General features: G+C 34.1%; 1 protein-coding gene across 2 annotated transcripts; it reads left to right on the top strand.

The window, feature by feature from the left end:
- The first annotated feature begins 4003 nt into the window (after window positions 1–4003).
- LOC126769453 (uncharacterized) lies at window positions 4004–14829 on the top strand. Of its 2 annotated transcripts, none has more exons than XM_050488263.1 (14): window positions 4004–4409; window positions 4761–4945; window positions 5038–5111; window positions 5275–5380; window positions 6264–6433; window positions 6698–7197; window positions 7956–8140; window positions 8648–8779; window positions 9642–9803; window positions 10337–10502; window positions 11037–11138; window positions 11894–12078; window positions 12594–12759; window positions 14677–14829. In XM_050488263.1, exons 1-13 carry the CDS (start codon window positions 4295–4297, stop codon window positions 12747–12749), a joined length of 2238 nt encoding a protein of 745 aa, XP_050344220.1. In that variant the 5' UTR covers window positions 4004–4294; the 3' UTR covers window positions 12750–12759; window positions 14677–14829. The 2 variants fall into 2 exon arrangements, with proteins under 2 accessions (XP_050344220.1, XP_050344221.1); XM_050488264.1 differs by having other exon boundaries at window positions 12594–12764.
- The last annotated feature ends 25 nt before the right edge of the window (window positions 14830–14854 follow it).

Here is a 14854-nt window from a genome sequence, read left to right as displayed (position 1 = left end):
AAAATTGTAAGGGATTCTCTTGAATAATTCCGCGTTAACTACGAAGTACGAAATATAAGTTTCAAAAACGTGTATGAAATCTACGAAATTCGAACATTAAATGAATATACTATTTCTAAGTAGCATAATATTATAATTATTATTATAGTACCTAAGTATATACTAGTAATATAATAAGTGACCTCAAATTAATTTGGGGGTAAGTATATAACAAAGCCACTAATTATACACCTACAAGAATTGAAAATATTTAATGAAATTACACATAAAATGCGATTTAATATATTAATAAGAGGCACAGATATTTTAAAATTTTAAATTCAGATGATTATTTTAATTAGTAGTCGTCGGAGTTAAGTGATTTTAAATTATAAATACTAGATATTTAAATTACCCATTTGTACATTTTCAACTTTAAAATGATAGAATCAGCATACAAACTTTCATACACGATTTTCCTTAGATGGGTGAATTAAAAAGAATTGCTAGCTTCGTACTAAATTGAATCAAAATCGGTTCAGTTGCATAGCCGTCAAATCTTAAAAGACACACAGAGTTACTTTTACATTTATAATATTAGTATAAATAATGAGGTATGAACAAATATTACGACTTAATCAGTATCAAAAACCGAATGAACCGATATACTATACACCGCACGCGGTATGTACGCCGACACCCTACATTTTCTTAAATGTGATTATTCAAATATTTTTAAAATTGAAATGGACGCCTCAATCTAGTAGGTATTCCAAAAAGTAATTATAAATATTTATGAAGACAAACAAATATACAGTTTCTTCTATAGAATAAGAATGTACAGTTTCTTCTATAAAATAAGAATGTAAAAAAAATTATAAACATACAATGTTTATAATTTTAAAAAAATTTAAAAAAAAAATTATAAACATACAATGTTTATAATTTTTTAATAAACTATTTATTGTTCATCTAAAAGTTATGTCGATAACGATACAATTTTTAAACTCATTTACGATTAATTTTGTTAATATAACTTCGATATAAGTACAGTTATCATGTTGAAATAAAGTACTTTTTTATTCTTTTTAGAAATATTGCATAAAAATGCTATTTATTTGTATACACAAAAACGTCATCGTACCTCGTCAGAGGAAATCATGAACTCTGTTTTCATACTATAGACTTTATTTATAATTTAAAAATCATGCAGTGGATAGAATCCGTGGATCTTAACGGGTACAAGCCCTTTGAATTTTGATGTGCCTAATTTGTATTTATAATTAATCTTGTGCTCAGCGGTCAAGGAAAAAACGTGACAAAAACGTGCATTTGTCAGATGAAAATCTTCCATATGTGTCTTCTCCACAAGAGAGGATTCCCTAATCCAGCAGTGGGATATTATTTTACAGGCCGTTACTTTAATAAAACATGCGGTTAAGCTAGCCTGAGGCTAACCTGCTTTCTTGTGATCTGATGTACAAAATCTACATTTTTAGGCATAGTCTTCGCAAACATGATTATTATTGTTATATTTAGAGAAATTAATGTACATTCGCCATTATATTCTTATTACAAAACTGACATTCCAAGCTTATGTCAATACAATTAAAAACTATTTATTGATTACCCGAGTATTCATATTAGTAATAGAAATAATCGTAATTAGTAATCGACTAATGGAGGACGTCAGACGCCGTGTAATAATTTTCGAAGTTGAAAGAAATAACCAGTCGAATAAATAAAGTTATTTGTAAAACATAAATAATTTATTGCTTTTTAACTTACTAACTGCGGATACTGCTATATACTTACAATAAACCAAACAATATAATATGTAGTTTGGCTTAATATACATATACAATAACATATATTAGTATAATAAAAAGTTATTGGGGTTTTCTGCTAGAAAATTCCCAGTAGCAGCTCGGAGTCTGGAAGTTGGAAGTGTATACATTCTCGTGCCTCAGAAAGCACGTACAGCCGTTGGTCCTACGCCTAAACTCTTTCCGGTCGTGTCGGATTGCCGTCATATCAGATTATCAGAGAGAGTGTACCTGTGTTTACGCACACACTTGTGCACTATAATATCTCTCCTGCGCAGTTTTTTTTATAGTATAGGAAGGCGGACGAGCGTATGGGCCACCTTACGGTAAGTGGTCACCAACGCCCCTAGACATTGGCATTGTAAGAAATGTTAACCCTCGAGCACATCGCCAATGCGTTGTTTAAAAAAATTATTTAAAAAAAATAGATTGGATCCAGAGTAAAAAACTTTTATTTCCTTTGTCTATTTATCTAATATTAGATTATTATTAAAACATAGAGTAGTAATTTTTTTATCTTACAATACGCTTAAAATAACCTATGAGACGAAATAATTGTCATAATATGAATGGCTTATGAAAAAAGTTATATTTTTTAACACTGCGCGTGATAAAACATGATCGTTTATAATAATCATATGCCGTATTGGTGGACCACAATTCATTTGCTATAATACATTATATCTGGGTATCAAAACCACAGTCAGCACCGCCTGTAAGCCGCAAATTCCCGCCTTAAATAGTAAACCAGAGATCTCTGCGAAATATAATCTTAACTGTGCAAACGCTTTTTAATAAATAATAATGAAATATATAAATAATGGCAATATGATAACATTTTTAACCAGAAAAAAATGTTTATTTCTTATTTAGTTAAAAAGTGTTTTTTTCTTATTTAGTGAGTACATATTTATTTTTTGTGTCTATCTATCTTTCTTTAGAACATTACAACTACGAAGATGTAATGTTCTTAAGATACCCGGGGGCCATTGGGGGCACAAGATTAACCAATTAAAACCTCGGTGATGGAAATTATCGACACAGAACAGAGAGGCCGTTGGATCTTTTTAACATAATTATAAATTATGTGCATTTTGATTTATTTATAAGATTTTTGTTAATGTAATAATTAACTTTTCCTGTTACTTACGTATGTGTGAATCAAATCTTGCAATTAATTTTTAATCATGTTTCATCTACACAATTGCTCTGATATTTTACATTTAATATTCTTTTCTATATAAATTTCCCTGACTGATAGCTGCAATAAGTACAATAAGTATTTTTAAATTTTATCGTAAAAGACCGAAACACTCTTCAAGCGAATCCAACTCGTACTTGACCGGTTTTTTTTTTATATCTGTGTAACGTTTATTTAAGTCATAAATATTTTTTCATATTGCTGTGACCTTTTTTTTTATAGGAAGGCGGACGAGCTAATGGGCCACCTGATGGCAAGTGGTCACCAACGCTCATAGACATTGACATTGTAAGAAATGTTAACCATCGCTTACATCACCAATGCGCCACCAACCTTGGGAACTATATTATTTATGTGCCTTGTGCCTTGTGCCTGTAATTACACTGGCTCACTCACCCTTCAAACTGGAATATAACATTACCAAGTACTGCTATTTTGCGGTAGAATATCTGATGAGTGGGTGGTACCTACCCAAACGAGCTGACCTTACCTGGTGTTACTTTATTTGCAATTATTTTTAATGTCAAAGGTTTTTATTAACATTTTAATAATTTGAATTAAACAACTGCCTATGACCACGGAAACTGCAGTCTTTGAAACGTCATGAAATGATAAAAAAAATTAAAATATACGTGATAAAACCGTTCAAAGTTGTTTAATTTAATTTGTAACAATTGCAAAACCTGAGAATTTTTTTTGCCTAAATATTTTTTGTTTGCGGCCCACGACATCATGACTTACACGTGTTTGTGGCCCCTATAAAAGAAAGGTTGAGTATCGCTGATGTAGATCAAATGGGTAAGTATCCAGTGAAAAGTTGCCATTAACATTAATTACAACAACAAATTTATTTATTATTAAATACAATTATTTAAAATGTATACTTATTTAATTTGTACATTATTTTAATCATGCTGTTGTTATAAAATTATTAAAGTCAAAAAGTTAAGAATCAAGACCTACATTATGACTATTACAAGGGTGACATATCATATCACACAAATGACATTTTGTTGAACTTATAAGTAAATTTTTCTTATTTCCTTCTAATTAAATAATGTTATCTTAATTTAGATAATGACTACACTGTGATTTAGTTTTCTCACTGGCTTGCAGTGAAGTGGGCTGGAGTGGGAGATGAAATGCTTATTTAGCATAAAATGTGGTGCTGTTGTGAAGGATACCGCATTGTGAAATAGTCGTATTGTTTTCGCACAAAATAGTAATTATGATTGTTATGTAATTATTGTAAGTTTGTAATTATTCGTGATATTGTACGTTTACAAAGATGAGGGCGGTCGCGTTAATAAGCGGTGGAAAGGACAGCTGTTACAACATGATGCAGTGCGTCGGCGCCGGGCATACTATTGTAGCCCTGGCCAACCTCCAACCTATACATAAAGGTTAATATTGTCATATAATATACCAATTTAGATTAATTATATACATATCTATAATTTCATTTATTATTATTGTATCTTTATAAGATGTTTATGAAATTATTTATGTACATGGATACTCTTATTTTTTTTAAATACTTTTAATAAATAATTATGTTTATCTTAACTGGAATTCATCTTAATAAGCATAATTTAAATGCAAATCATTTAAATATTATATATTAAAATTATATTTAAATTAAACATAAATTAATATTACAATAACATATTGTAATATTAATTTATAACAAGAATAGATATATTTTTTACATAAAATTTCTAAATATTTATTATATTGTATAACTCATATTGTAGATGAACTTGACAGCTACATGTATCAAACTGTTGGGCATCAGGGCATCAACCTATATGCTGAGGCAATGGAATTACCCCTCTATAGGGAAGAAATTTCTGGTGTTGCTATTGATCAAGGGCGAAACTATAAACCAACCGATAATGATGAGGTGGAGGATTTATATAGACTATTGTTCAAGATAAAGGTACCATAGAATAGTATTTTATATTGTATTAATAAGAAATTAATACATTTTTTTATATGTATTAAGTATATTTTTTTATTTTTTTATTACAGGGTGAATTAGACATTGAAGCTGTTGCTTGTGGGGCTATTCTATCAGATTACCAAAGAATTAGGGTAGAGAATGTGTAAGTACTATTTTTATTTATCAATACATATACATAATGTTCTACATTACAAACTGGTCAGTATTCAAAAGTTCCATCTATGAGCCAACCATAATGAAATATCTTTGTTTGGTTTTCAATTACATTTCAAATGATTTTTATTTCATGATCACATTTATTTTAGATGTCAAAGACTCGGTCTTGTGTCACTTGCTTACTTGTGGCGTAGGAATCAGAAGGAACTACTCCAAGAAATGATAGCAAGTGGTGTCGAAGCCATCATAATAAAGGTTAATTTTTTTTTATCTCATATTCAAATTAACCATTAGTCAAAATAGGTTCTTATATTTATATTATTATGAACGATTTTAAAGTATGTTAATGCATTTTTATGATGAATAAAACTCAAAGGAATTCTGGCCTCACAGTTAAATGTTAAGAACATTCAGCTCTATTCAAAATGTATGCGTCCATATTTATTTGGCCTGGTTAGCTAAAAATAATTATACTTTCAATGTGTTTTTGATCGAATTAAAATTATATTTTAGCAAAATCTTTACATATTGTGGCATCTTCATTACAAATTGAAGATCTCTTTGAAACTCTCTAATTTAAGCATACATATATAGTTATGTAAATGAGTATAACTAAAATGTTAAAATTTTAAATTGTTTCATTGAAATAAAACAAAATTCAAAATTTACTGATACATTGATTTCCTCTTAATAATAGTTTCATAATTGTTTGTAATTAAGATAAGCAAGTATGTTTTACTTCTATTAAGATAATATCTGTGTCATATGTAAATATGTATACAAGTTTTATATATTTATATATTTTCAATTATAACTATTTATTATTAAAGCTAATTAAAAAAAGCATATCTATATTTTTTTATGTTTAAGTATATTTTCTATTGAGACAAATTGTAAATATATTTAATAATTGAATGGATTCTGCACATTCAACCTATAAAATCAATTATATTTGATACATCAATATAAGGAATAGATCTTTTAATTATAACACCAAAGACTATGCACCTGTGCCCTTGTTTCATTTAATTGAGTTATTTTTTCATTTTAATATTAATTAAAAACAATAATTATTAAAAATGGCCCATGTTGATGCAGCATCGGCAGAAATATTATTAATATACTTTTATCAATTCAGGTGGCAGCCCTAGGTCTGGATCCCAAAATACACCTCGGTATGACAATCAAGGAAATCCAGCCCCACCTTCTAGTCATGCAGGAGAAGTATGGACTAAATATCTGTGGTGAGGGCGGCGAGTATGAAACTTTTACCCTAGACTGCCCATTATTTAGAAAGAAACTAGTTATGTAAGTAACTTTTATATAAGATTTCATTGTATTATATAAAAATCAGTCTTTCAATCTTATTCATAATTGATTATATGCATATGTAGGCGCTACTGTGAGAAGTATAAATTGTAATTATAGAATGCAAAGATTTAATACAAATGATTTTCTTTGTATTTAAAATTTAACTTTTTTTTCACAATTAAATTTAAATTTGACATAAATAAAAGCTTAAGATGTTATTTAAAAAAAATTATAAGTAACTTGATAAATACTTTTCCTTAGAGATGAAAAAGAATTGGTGATACACACAGAAGACCACGTGGCGTCGGTGGGGTATTTGAATTTAAAACTACATCTAGAACCTAAAAAAAATTTCGGTGGAACAATTAAACTACCTCCAACAGTAAAAAACTCATTAGATTTTATAAAAGATTTGAATGATACAGTGTTTAGCGATATAAGTGATATAGAACTAAGTGAAACAGAGTTAGAATCATTCGAGAAATTAGAAAAAGAAGAGAAGATAAAGCAGAACGAACTGAACCCATTGCTCACTTACTCCGGGGACAATCCTGCTCTTCAAAACGTAGATACGGCTGACAGTAGTGATTTAGTAGACGGTTATTATTATGATGAGATGCATGATCCGGAGGATATGCATCCAGTTTTAGACCATAGATCAATATATGGTAACAAGCATGGATGGTATTTCATCGGAGGAATTGTCGGTGAAGGTGTCGATACAGCTGTAGCCACCGATGACGCTATGAAGAAACTCATTAGTAGGTAAACTTGTTCAGGAGCTTTTTCTGATAAATGTGCATTTTGTTAAACTTGTGCAAAACAAAAATAACAGCCTGTAAATATCCTTCGACTAAGGCCTCCTCTTTATTTGAGGTTTGGAGCTTATTCCATAACGCTGCTCCAATGTAGGGTGGTGAATACATGTGTGGCAGTTTTTTCTACCAACACATGTAGGTTTGCTCACAATGTTTTGCTCTTCCTGGGCTTGAACCAGTGTAAGATTCGCGTTTCCTAACTATCTCGGCAATTTGAGCATGTTTTTATATAATAATACAGACAATTTATTAAATTGATTGTGTTGTATCTTATCTTTGACATTATTATCTTAATATTAACTTAGACATACAATCTGTATGTAATACGAATTTATCTTTTAATTATGAATGATCACGTTTTAAATTAACACCTAATAACTCATATAATTTGTTTTATAATTAAATACGAGTAATTATATTTTTAATGTATAAAAGATAATGTATTTTTTTTTTTTGCTTATCTCAGAAGTAATTTCAAAAATTAATACTAAATTCAAGTTTTAGCACACATTTAAAGTCTTAAATAATGTAATATATATACCACCCGCCCCGGCTTCGCAATCTGTTTTTAGTAAGCGTTTATATTGTTAAAGGAGTAACTATACTAAATTTCAAGTCAATAGGATCTAGTTTCGGAGATCTTGTGATGAGTCAGACTTATATGTAGATTATAAGCTAATAATATTACAACACAATTATAGGTTTGCTCGACTCAGAAGGCTTGACCTTACCTGAAATATGTTCTGTCAACATATATATGAGGGATATGGAAGATTATGCAGCTCTGAACGTAATCTACGCAGAACATTTTTCATTTCCGAATCCTCCTACTAGAGTATGCGTACAGTGCCCTCTACCGAAGAACGTTGGTCTCATAATGGACGCGGTAAGTAGAATTACATCGTCAAAAGTTCAAGTTCAAGTAATATACTTGGAGAAGTGCTTTGTGCAAGCTCATCGAGGTTGGTACCACCCTTTCTACGGTAGAACAGCAGTTTGTTGTGATTGTTGCGTTCCGGTTTGAAGGATGGGTGAGCAGTGTAACTACAAGCACAAGGGACAAAACATTTTAGTTCTCAAAGTGGTTGCATTGGCGATGTAAGAGATAGTTAATATTTCTTACAATGCCAATGTCTATGGGTAGTAGTGACCACTCACCATCAGGTCGCCCCATTTGTCCGTCCACTTCCATCCGCAATGACCATATATAATTTTAGATCTCGACCATTGATATTAATCCACTTCTAGGTCAAAGTTGTTTATTTATATTTATTCCTGCAATTACAAATTTAAAAATAACTTTAGCTTTCCGGTACATTTATTCGAATTTTCGTTTTTTTTTTAATCTCGTAATTCCGTTTGATAAGTTAATATTTCTATTGTATGTTAACAGGTTGCATATAAACCAAGTAACAATAAAGATCAAGACTCAGACGGTTGTTCCAAAGAGCGTGTGACCATGCATGTTCAGGGTATATCGCACTGGGCGCCGGCCAATATCGGACCTTATAGTCAAGCCGTTAAGGTACGTTACCGTAACAGCCTGTGAAAGTCCCACTGCTGGGCTAAAGGCCTCCTCTCCTATTTTTGAGGAGAAGGTTTGGAGCTTATTCCGCCACATTGCTCCAATGCGGGTTGGTGGAATACACGTGGCAGAATTTCAGTGAAATTAGACACATGCAGGTTTCCTCACGATGTTTCCATTCACCTTAAAGCACGAGCTAAATTATAATCACAAATTAAGCACATGAAAATTTAGTGGTGCTTGCCCGGGTTTGGACCCACCATCATGGGTTAAAATTCACGCGTTCTTACCACTGGGCCATCTCGGCTAAGGTACGTTATAGATGTTAAAATAAATATAACAAATGAGTATAAAAAATGAATACATAGCAAAATAAATTTTGATTATTATTATTACAATAATTACTACTTATCTGTACTACGTCTCAAAATAGTTTTTCGTTAATTACATAAGAATTGGAGTAAATCTAGATTATCTAATAGTTTTCTTACATTGACACATCGTTAGTTATTTAATTACATTTCACTCGTAACTTCCCACACAAACGTCAACTGTTCAGCGATCTACCGAACATTTCACTATGTAGCATTTTGTTAGCCCACAAATAGCTCAAATGTTGTTCAATTTAAAGTATGAAATTGGGCTTGGATTTAAAGTCGTGTAAAAACATCCGAAGCACTTGACCGTAAAACTATTCACATATTAATGGTAGTCAGACGTCCAAATGTCGCCCTTAAAAAATTATAACGGGCAACGGTCACGTTTGTATATAGGCGATAAAGATTTTTTACACTGCCTATGCACATCTAATGAGCTGGTCCCTTTCTACACACACACTTGAGACATAGTGATAATGCGTCAGGTGGGCGAGGTGGTGGGCACGTGCGGGCAGATCGCGCTGGTGCCGGGCTGCATGCGGCTGGCGGAGGGCGGCGCCCGCACGCAGTGCGCGCTGGCCCTGCGCCACCTCACGCGCGTGCTGCGCGCCGCGCACCCGCGCGCGCACATCCGCAGCGTCGTGCAGGTGACTAGACATTATACACTGATCGATTGGTGGGTAAGGCTAGCGGCGGTGACTTGTGTTGGTTTTTTATTTAACTTGAATTAAACTCATCGTCGTCTGGAAAACTTTAATTTATATATTATTTATTTATTAGTTGTGCGCGCGGTTTTAGCGTTTGATCCTATCTATAAATAGGTAACAGCTTGTGAATGTCCCAGTGCCGGGATAAGGCCTCCTCCGGAGAATGTTTAGAGTGTATTCTAGTGGAATATCTTATAGCTGCTCCAGTGCGGATTAGTGGACAGGTGTGACAGATTTTCATGTGACACATGTAAGTTTTTCTCGCTGTTTTTCTTCACCGCCGAGCATGAGATGAATTATAAACACTAATTAAGAACCTAAAACTGTAGTAGTGCTTGCCTGGATTTGAACAGGGTTCAGCAATCATGGGTAAGATTCGTATGTTCCAACTACCGAGCCTTCTCGGCGTATCTGTTCCCTCGAACAGGCAGGCATACCGTACTGAGTAAGTGTCCCCGTGTATGCGATGGCAGAGCGTGTGCTACGTGACGTCGCGCGGCGCGGCGCGCGAGGCGCGGCGGCAGCTGGAGCGGCGCACGGCGGGCGCCATCGTGCAGTGCGCCGTCGTGGAGGCCTTGCCGCGCGCCGCCGCCGTCGAGTGGCACGCCTGGGCGCACACCGACAACAACCGCTTCGAATGTGAGTCGCACGCACGCACGCACACGCACACGCACACACACACACACACACACACACACACACACACACACACACACATACACATGTATCTAAAGCGTCTAAAGTAAGAACTACACTTGTCGTATTTGGTCAATTTTAAGGTCAATAAATATGTTAGCGTAAACTGTTCAAATCAAATTACTATATATTCTTAAATAATTATTTACATACGTAAAAAATTTTGTTATGGGGATGAATAGTTTAACTAAGTAATTATATTTCTAGCGTGTTTTATTAAAGTAGGTACTTTAAGATGAAACGATAGCTTAATTTTAAATGATGATAATCAGTTACATAGTTTATTCAAGAGACAAAATAGTTTACTAAATATATATATATATATATAAATAGAATAGACACCGGTCCCATAAGGATCCCATGATGTTTTAAACAATGAAATATAACCGTTCACCGACTGTTGTAATTTATTTATCCAATCCAAAATAATTGTTATATTTTAAATTAATTAATTCAAATACGTTAACCGTTTTACAGATGAAGAGACCGGCTGCAGCGTTGGCGATTACAAGGTCGCTATAACGAGGAGATGGAATTATGAAAATACAGTCGCAGCTATTGTCTGCTATGTTGCTACTGGTATGTGTAGAGGGACCATTGTCATACGAAACGCTCGTAAACGCGTTTGTCTAAGCGCAATGGACATAGTATAAATAAATATTTAAACTTAATGTCTCTCGTATGGGCAAAATTATACTCGACATCAGTTAAAATGCAATATCGTGACGACATTTCGTTATTTAATTTGGTTCTTAGTAATTAAATAATTCAGTAAATAGGATGACATACATTATTTATTTAAAAATACATGCATATTAAATTATTAGACAATAGGTTATGAGAGTAATTTGTATTTATTTGCGTGTTTGTGTGTGGTGGAATAAGTTCTATATTTTCTCCTAAAAGGGAGAGGACGCCTTTAGCCAAAAGTGGGAAAATCACGCGATGTTTTTTTGCAGTAACATTTTTAATATATTGCCATGAAAAATTTATATTTTTTTTTAATTTCCGTAATCCCTAAAAAATAATAATATGTCTTTAAATAACAAAGTAAGTTCGGGGAATTTAAAAGATGGGGGTATCAATAGCAAAAATATTGTCATAATAGGTGAATTATACATTGTGTACATCATTATACACATAAATCTCCATAATAAAAAAAATAAAAGACATAATATCATCGTTCAAGCTGTTAATAAAACGGGTTTCGTTGTCAGTGCACTGATATTGCATCAATGTGGTACGGCGATACCATAAACATATCGACGGATCTGATCGATATCAAGCTTAGCGTCGTCGACTAGTTCTACTGAGAGATCCTTCGAATTCCGCAGGGTCGTCCCCGTCGACGTGCCAGGTGTCGTTCCCGGACGCGGAGGCGTGCGCGCGGCACCGGCGCAGTGCGGGCGGCATGTCGGCGGCCGACCTGGGCGACGTGCTGGAGTACGCGCTGCGCAAGCTGCTCAACGACTGCACGCGGGACCCGCTGCCCGCGCTCTACGTGCGGATATTCTACCAGGTGCCGTGACTGATTCGTTTCTGTACAATCTTTGTACACTGTAGTCGCTACAAGGTGCACTTTAATAGGTCATAAAGTGCACATTGTAGCGATTTTCTATGTTATAGGTAGGCGAACGAGCAAATGGCGTTAAGTGGTCACCACCGCCCATAGATATTGGCGATGTAAGAAGTATTAACCATTACTTACATCGCCAATGCGCCACCAATCTTGGGAACAAATATGTTATGTCCCTTGTGCCTGTAATCACACTGGCTCACTCATCCTTCAAACCGGGACGCAACAATACTAAATATTGCTATTTTGCGGTAGAATATCTGATGAGTGGTACCTACCCAGTACTCCCACCTAGTACCTACCTACTAATATTTTATTTTTTAATGGAAATGACTTCATTGGCCCGACCTGAGATTTGAATTGAACCCGGGGCTCCGGGATCGGCGACCTTATATCTAGCCAACTGCGGAGTAACGCAGCTTAAATAGAGTACTCGAGCGAGTCCGTGCGGTCGGCAGGTGTGGGGCGCGCCGTCGCCGGCGGCGCTGCGCGCGGCGGCGCGCGCGGCGGGCGGGCGCGTGGGCGCGCGCGTGGCGCTGTGCGCGGTGCCCGTGGCGGCGCTGCACAACGCCTTCGCCTTCCTGTCCATCAGCGGCCTGCGCCTGCAGGAGTGAATGTTGACGCGTACGGTGCTCTCTCTGTTGATGCGCCTCCGATTTACGTTCCGTTCTAGCTCGTAGTTGTTATAATTTTTGTCATTTGCATGAATATCGCGACTCAGGTGCCGCGTAATACTGAAATTTATTTTAATCTATCGTTTATATTTATAAATACGATCTCTTAGGAATTGTCGATAATGAATATAGCTGATACAGATACGAGAAAAATTTCATTTGCTATTAAATCAAATATTTGCCCCAGTATTTATTTTCAATAATAATAATTTCTCCAAAAATCAGTGATTGATCACATATTTGTGCCAAGTATTTTTTATGTAGCGACAAATGCACTAGAGAACTATATTTTTGTAACATTCGATATTATTTACATCGAAATTGTTGAGTCCATTTTGGGGATGAATCTCTATACACATTGAGTTTATTTTTTAAGCTTATTATAAGTTCAAGTAAATTATAAGTTCAAGTTAAAGTTGTTTCAATAAAAAACGTAGCCATAAAAATGCCAAAAATATATTATTATATAACTTTTGAGACTCGACTAGCGAGAGTCGCTTAACGGTAGGTGAAAGTAAAGTAAAGTAACAGCCTGTTAATGTCCCACTGCGGCGCTAAGACCTCCTCCGTCTTTGAGGTGGTTTGGAGCTTCTTCCACCACACTGCTCCAATGCGGGTTAGTGGATACACATATGGCAGAATTTCAGTGAAATTGCAGGTTTCCTCACAATATTTTCCTTCACCCAGAGCACGAGATGAATTATAAACACAAATTAAACACATGAAAAGTCAGTGGCGCTTGCCGGGTTTGAACCGGCGCTCCTTATTTAAGATTCACGAGTTCTAACCACTGGGCCATCTCGCCTCGGTGAAAGTAAAATCTTGTATAATTGCTGGTTCTGGACATAAGATATAAACAAGCCTTTATACTTACATATTCCGTGCTACGTATAGTTCTGCTGTATTAATTCTTCACAAATTGAGATTCGATGACACAAATTCACTTTAAAATCAGCTTCGTTAAAATATTTTAACTACTTTGAAAAGAACTTTAGAAACGTACTATAAAATTATATTAATAACAATGATTATATTCATAAAATTTTGGATGAATTAAATTTATTAGTAACTATTCTGATAAATATTTAATGTCTAAAGAAAAATAAAATTAAAATAATTCGTATTGATTTTTCATCTTAAAAAACATTATGTAACTGAATATATTAAATATGCCAATCTTATTTTCGAAAAACATTGATTCTTAGTATCTCATTCGATCCTTTACTGAACAACGCTATGGCATTTTAAGGCCAACATTGTTTACTTTTTCCTATAAATAACTTATTTTTAAATATCAAAGATAAGTAAATTTATGCCAATCGGTTGGCATAAGGTTGGTAAAAGCGGTTGGTTACTTTTTTATTTTATATAATAGGAAGGTGGACGAACATATTGGCCACCTGATGGTAATTGGTCACCAACGCCCAGACATTGGCATTGTAAGAAATGATAACCATCGCTTACATCACCAATGCGCCACCAACCTTGGGAACTAAGATGTTATGTCCCTTGTGCCTGTAATTACACTGGCTCACTCACCCTTCAAACCGGAACACAACAATACCAAGTACTGCTGTTTTGCGGTAGAATATCTAATGAGTGGGTGGTACCTACCCAGACGAGCTTGCACAAAGCTCTACCATCAGTGATACTTTTTGTTATTTAGTAGCTTTTGACGAGATTATAAAAAAAACTAGTAATGATAGTATGATAACTCAAGTGCTTTTGATTTTTTATTAGAATAGGTTGTAAATGTAAAACAATTCTGTCGCTTCTATTATAATCTCATTCTGGAAATTCATTGCTTTTAATAACTTTTCAAAGTGAATATACTGTTTTTCAATATTTATTCCGTGCTTTGTTCCAGGTATCCAGCCCATAAAATACAAATGCAGATGCTTTATTGCCGTTTTAAAAATATATTTGCTGAATATTTTTCAGTGTTTATAAAATTTTGTTAATTATGCTACCGAGTTTACCATATTTTAAGTCAAATTATATAAATTATTTTTATTGCATATATTTGTGTTTGATTTTATCAACAT

This window comes from Nymphalis io, chromosome 7 (assembly GCF_905147045.1).
Source record: "Nymphalis io chromosome 7, ilAglIoxx1.1, whole genome shotgun sequence".
In the NCBI taxonomy this organism is placed as follows: domain Eukaryota; kingdom Metazoa; phylum Arthropoda; class Insecta; order Lepidoptera; family Nymphalidae; genus Nymphalis; species Nymphalis io.
This window is presented reverse-complemented; position numbering and strand designations above follow the sequence as displayed.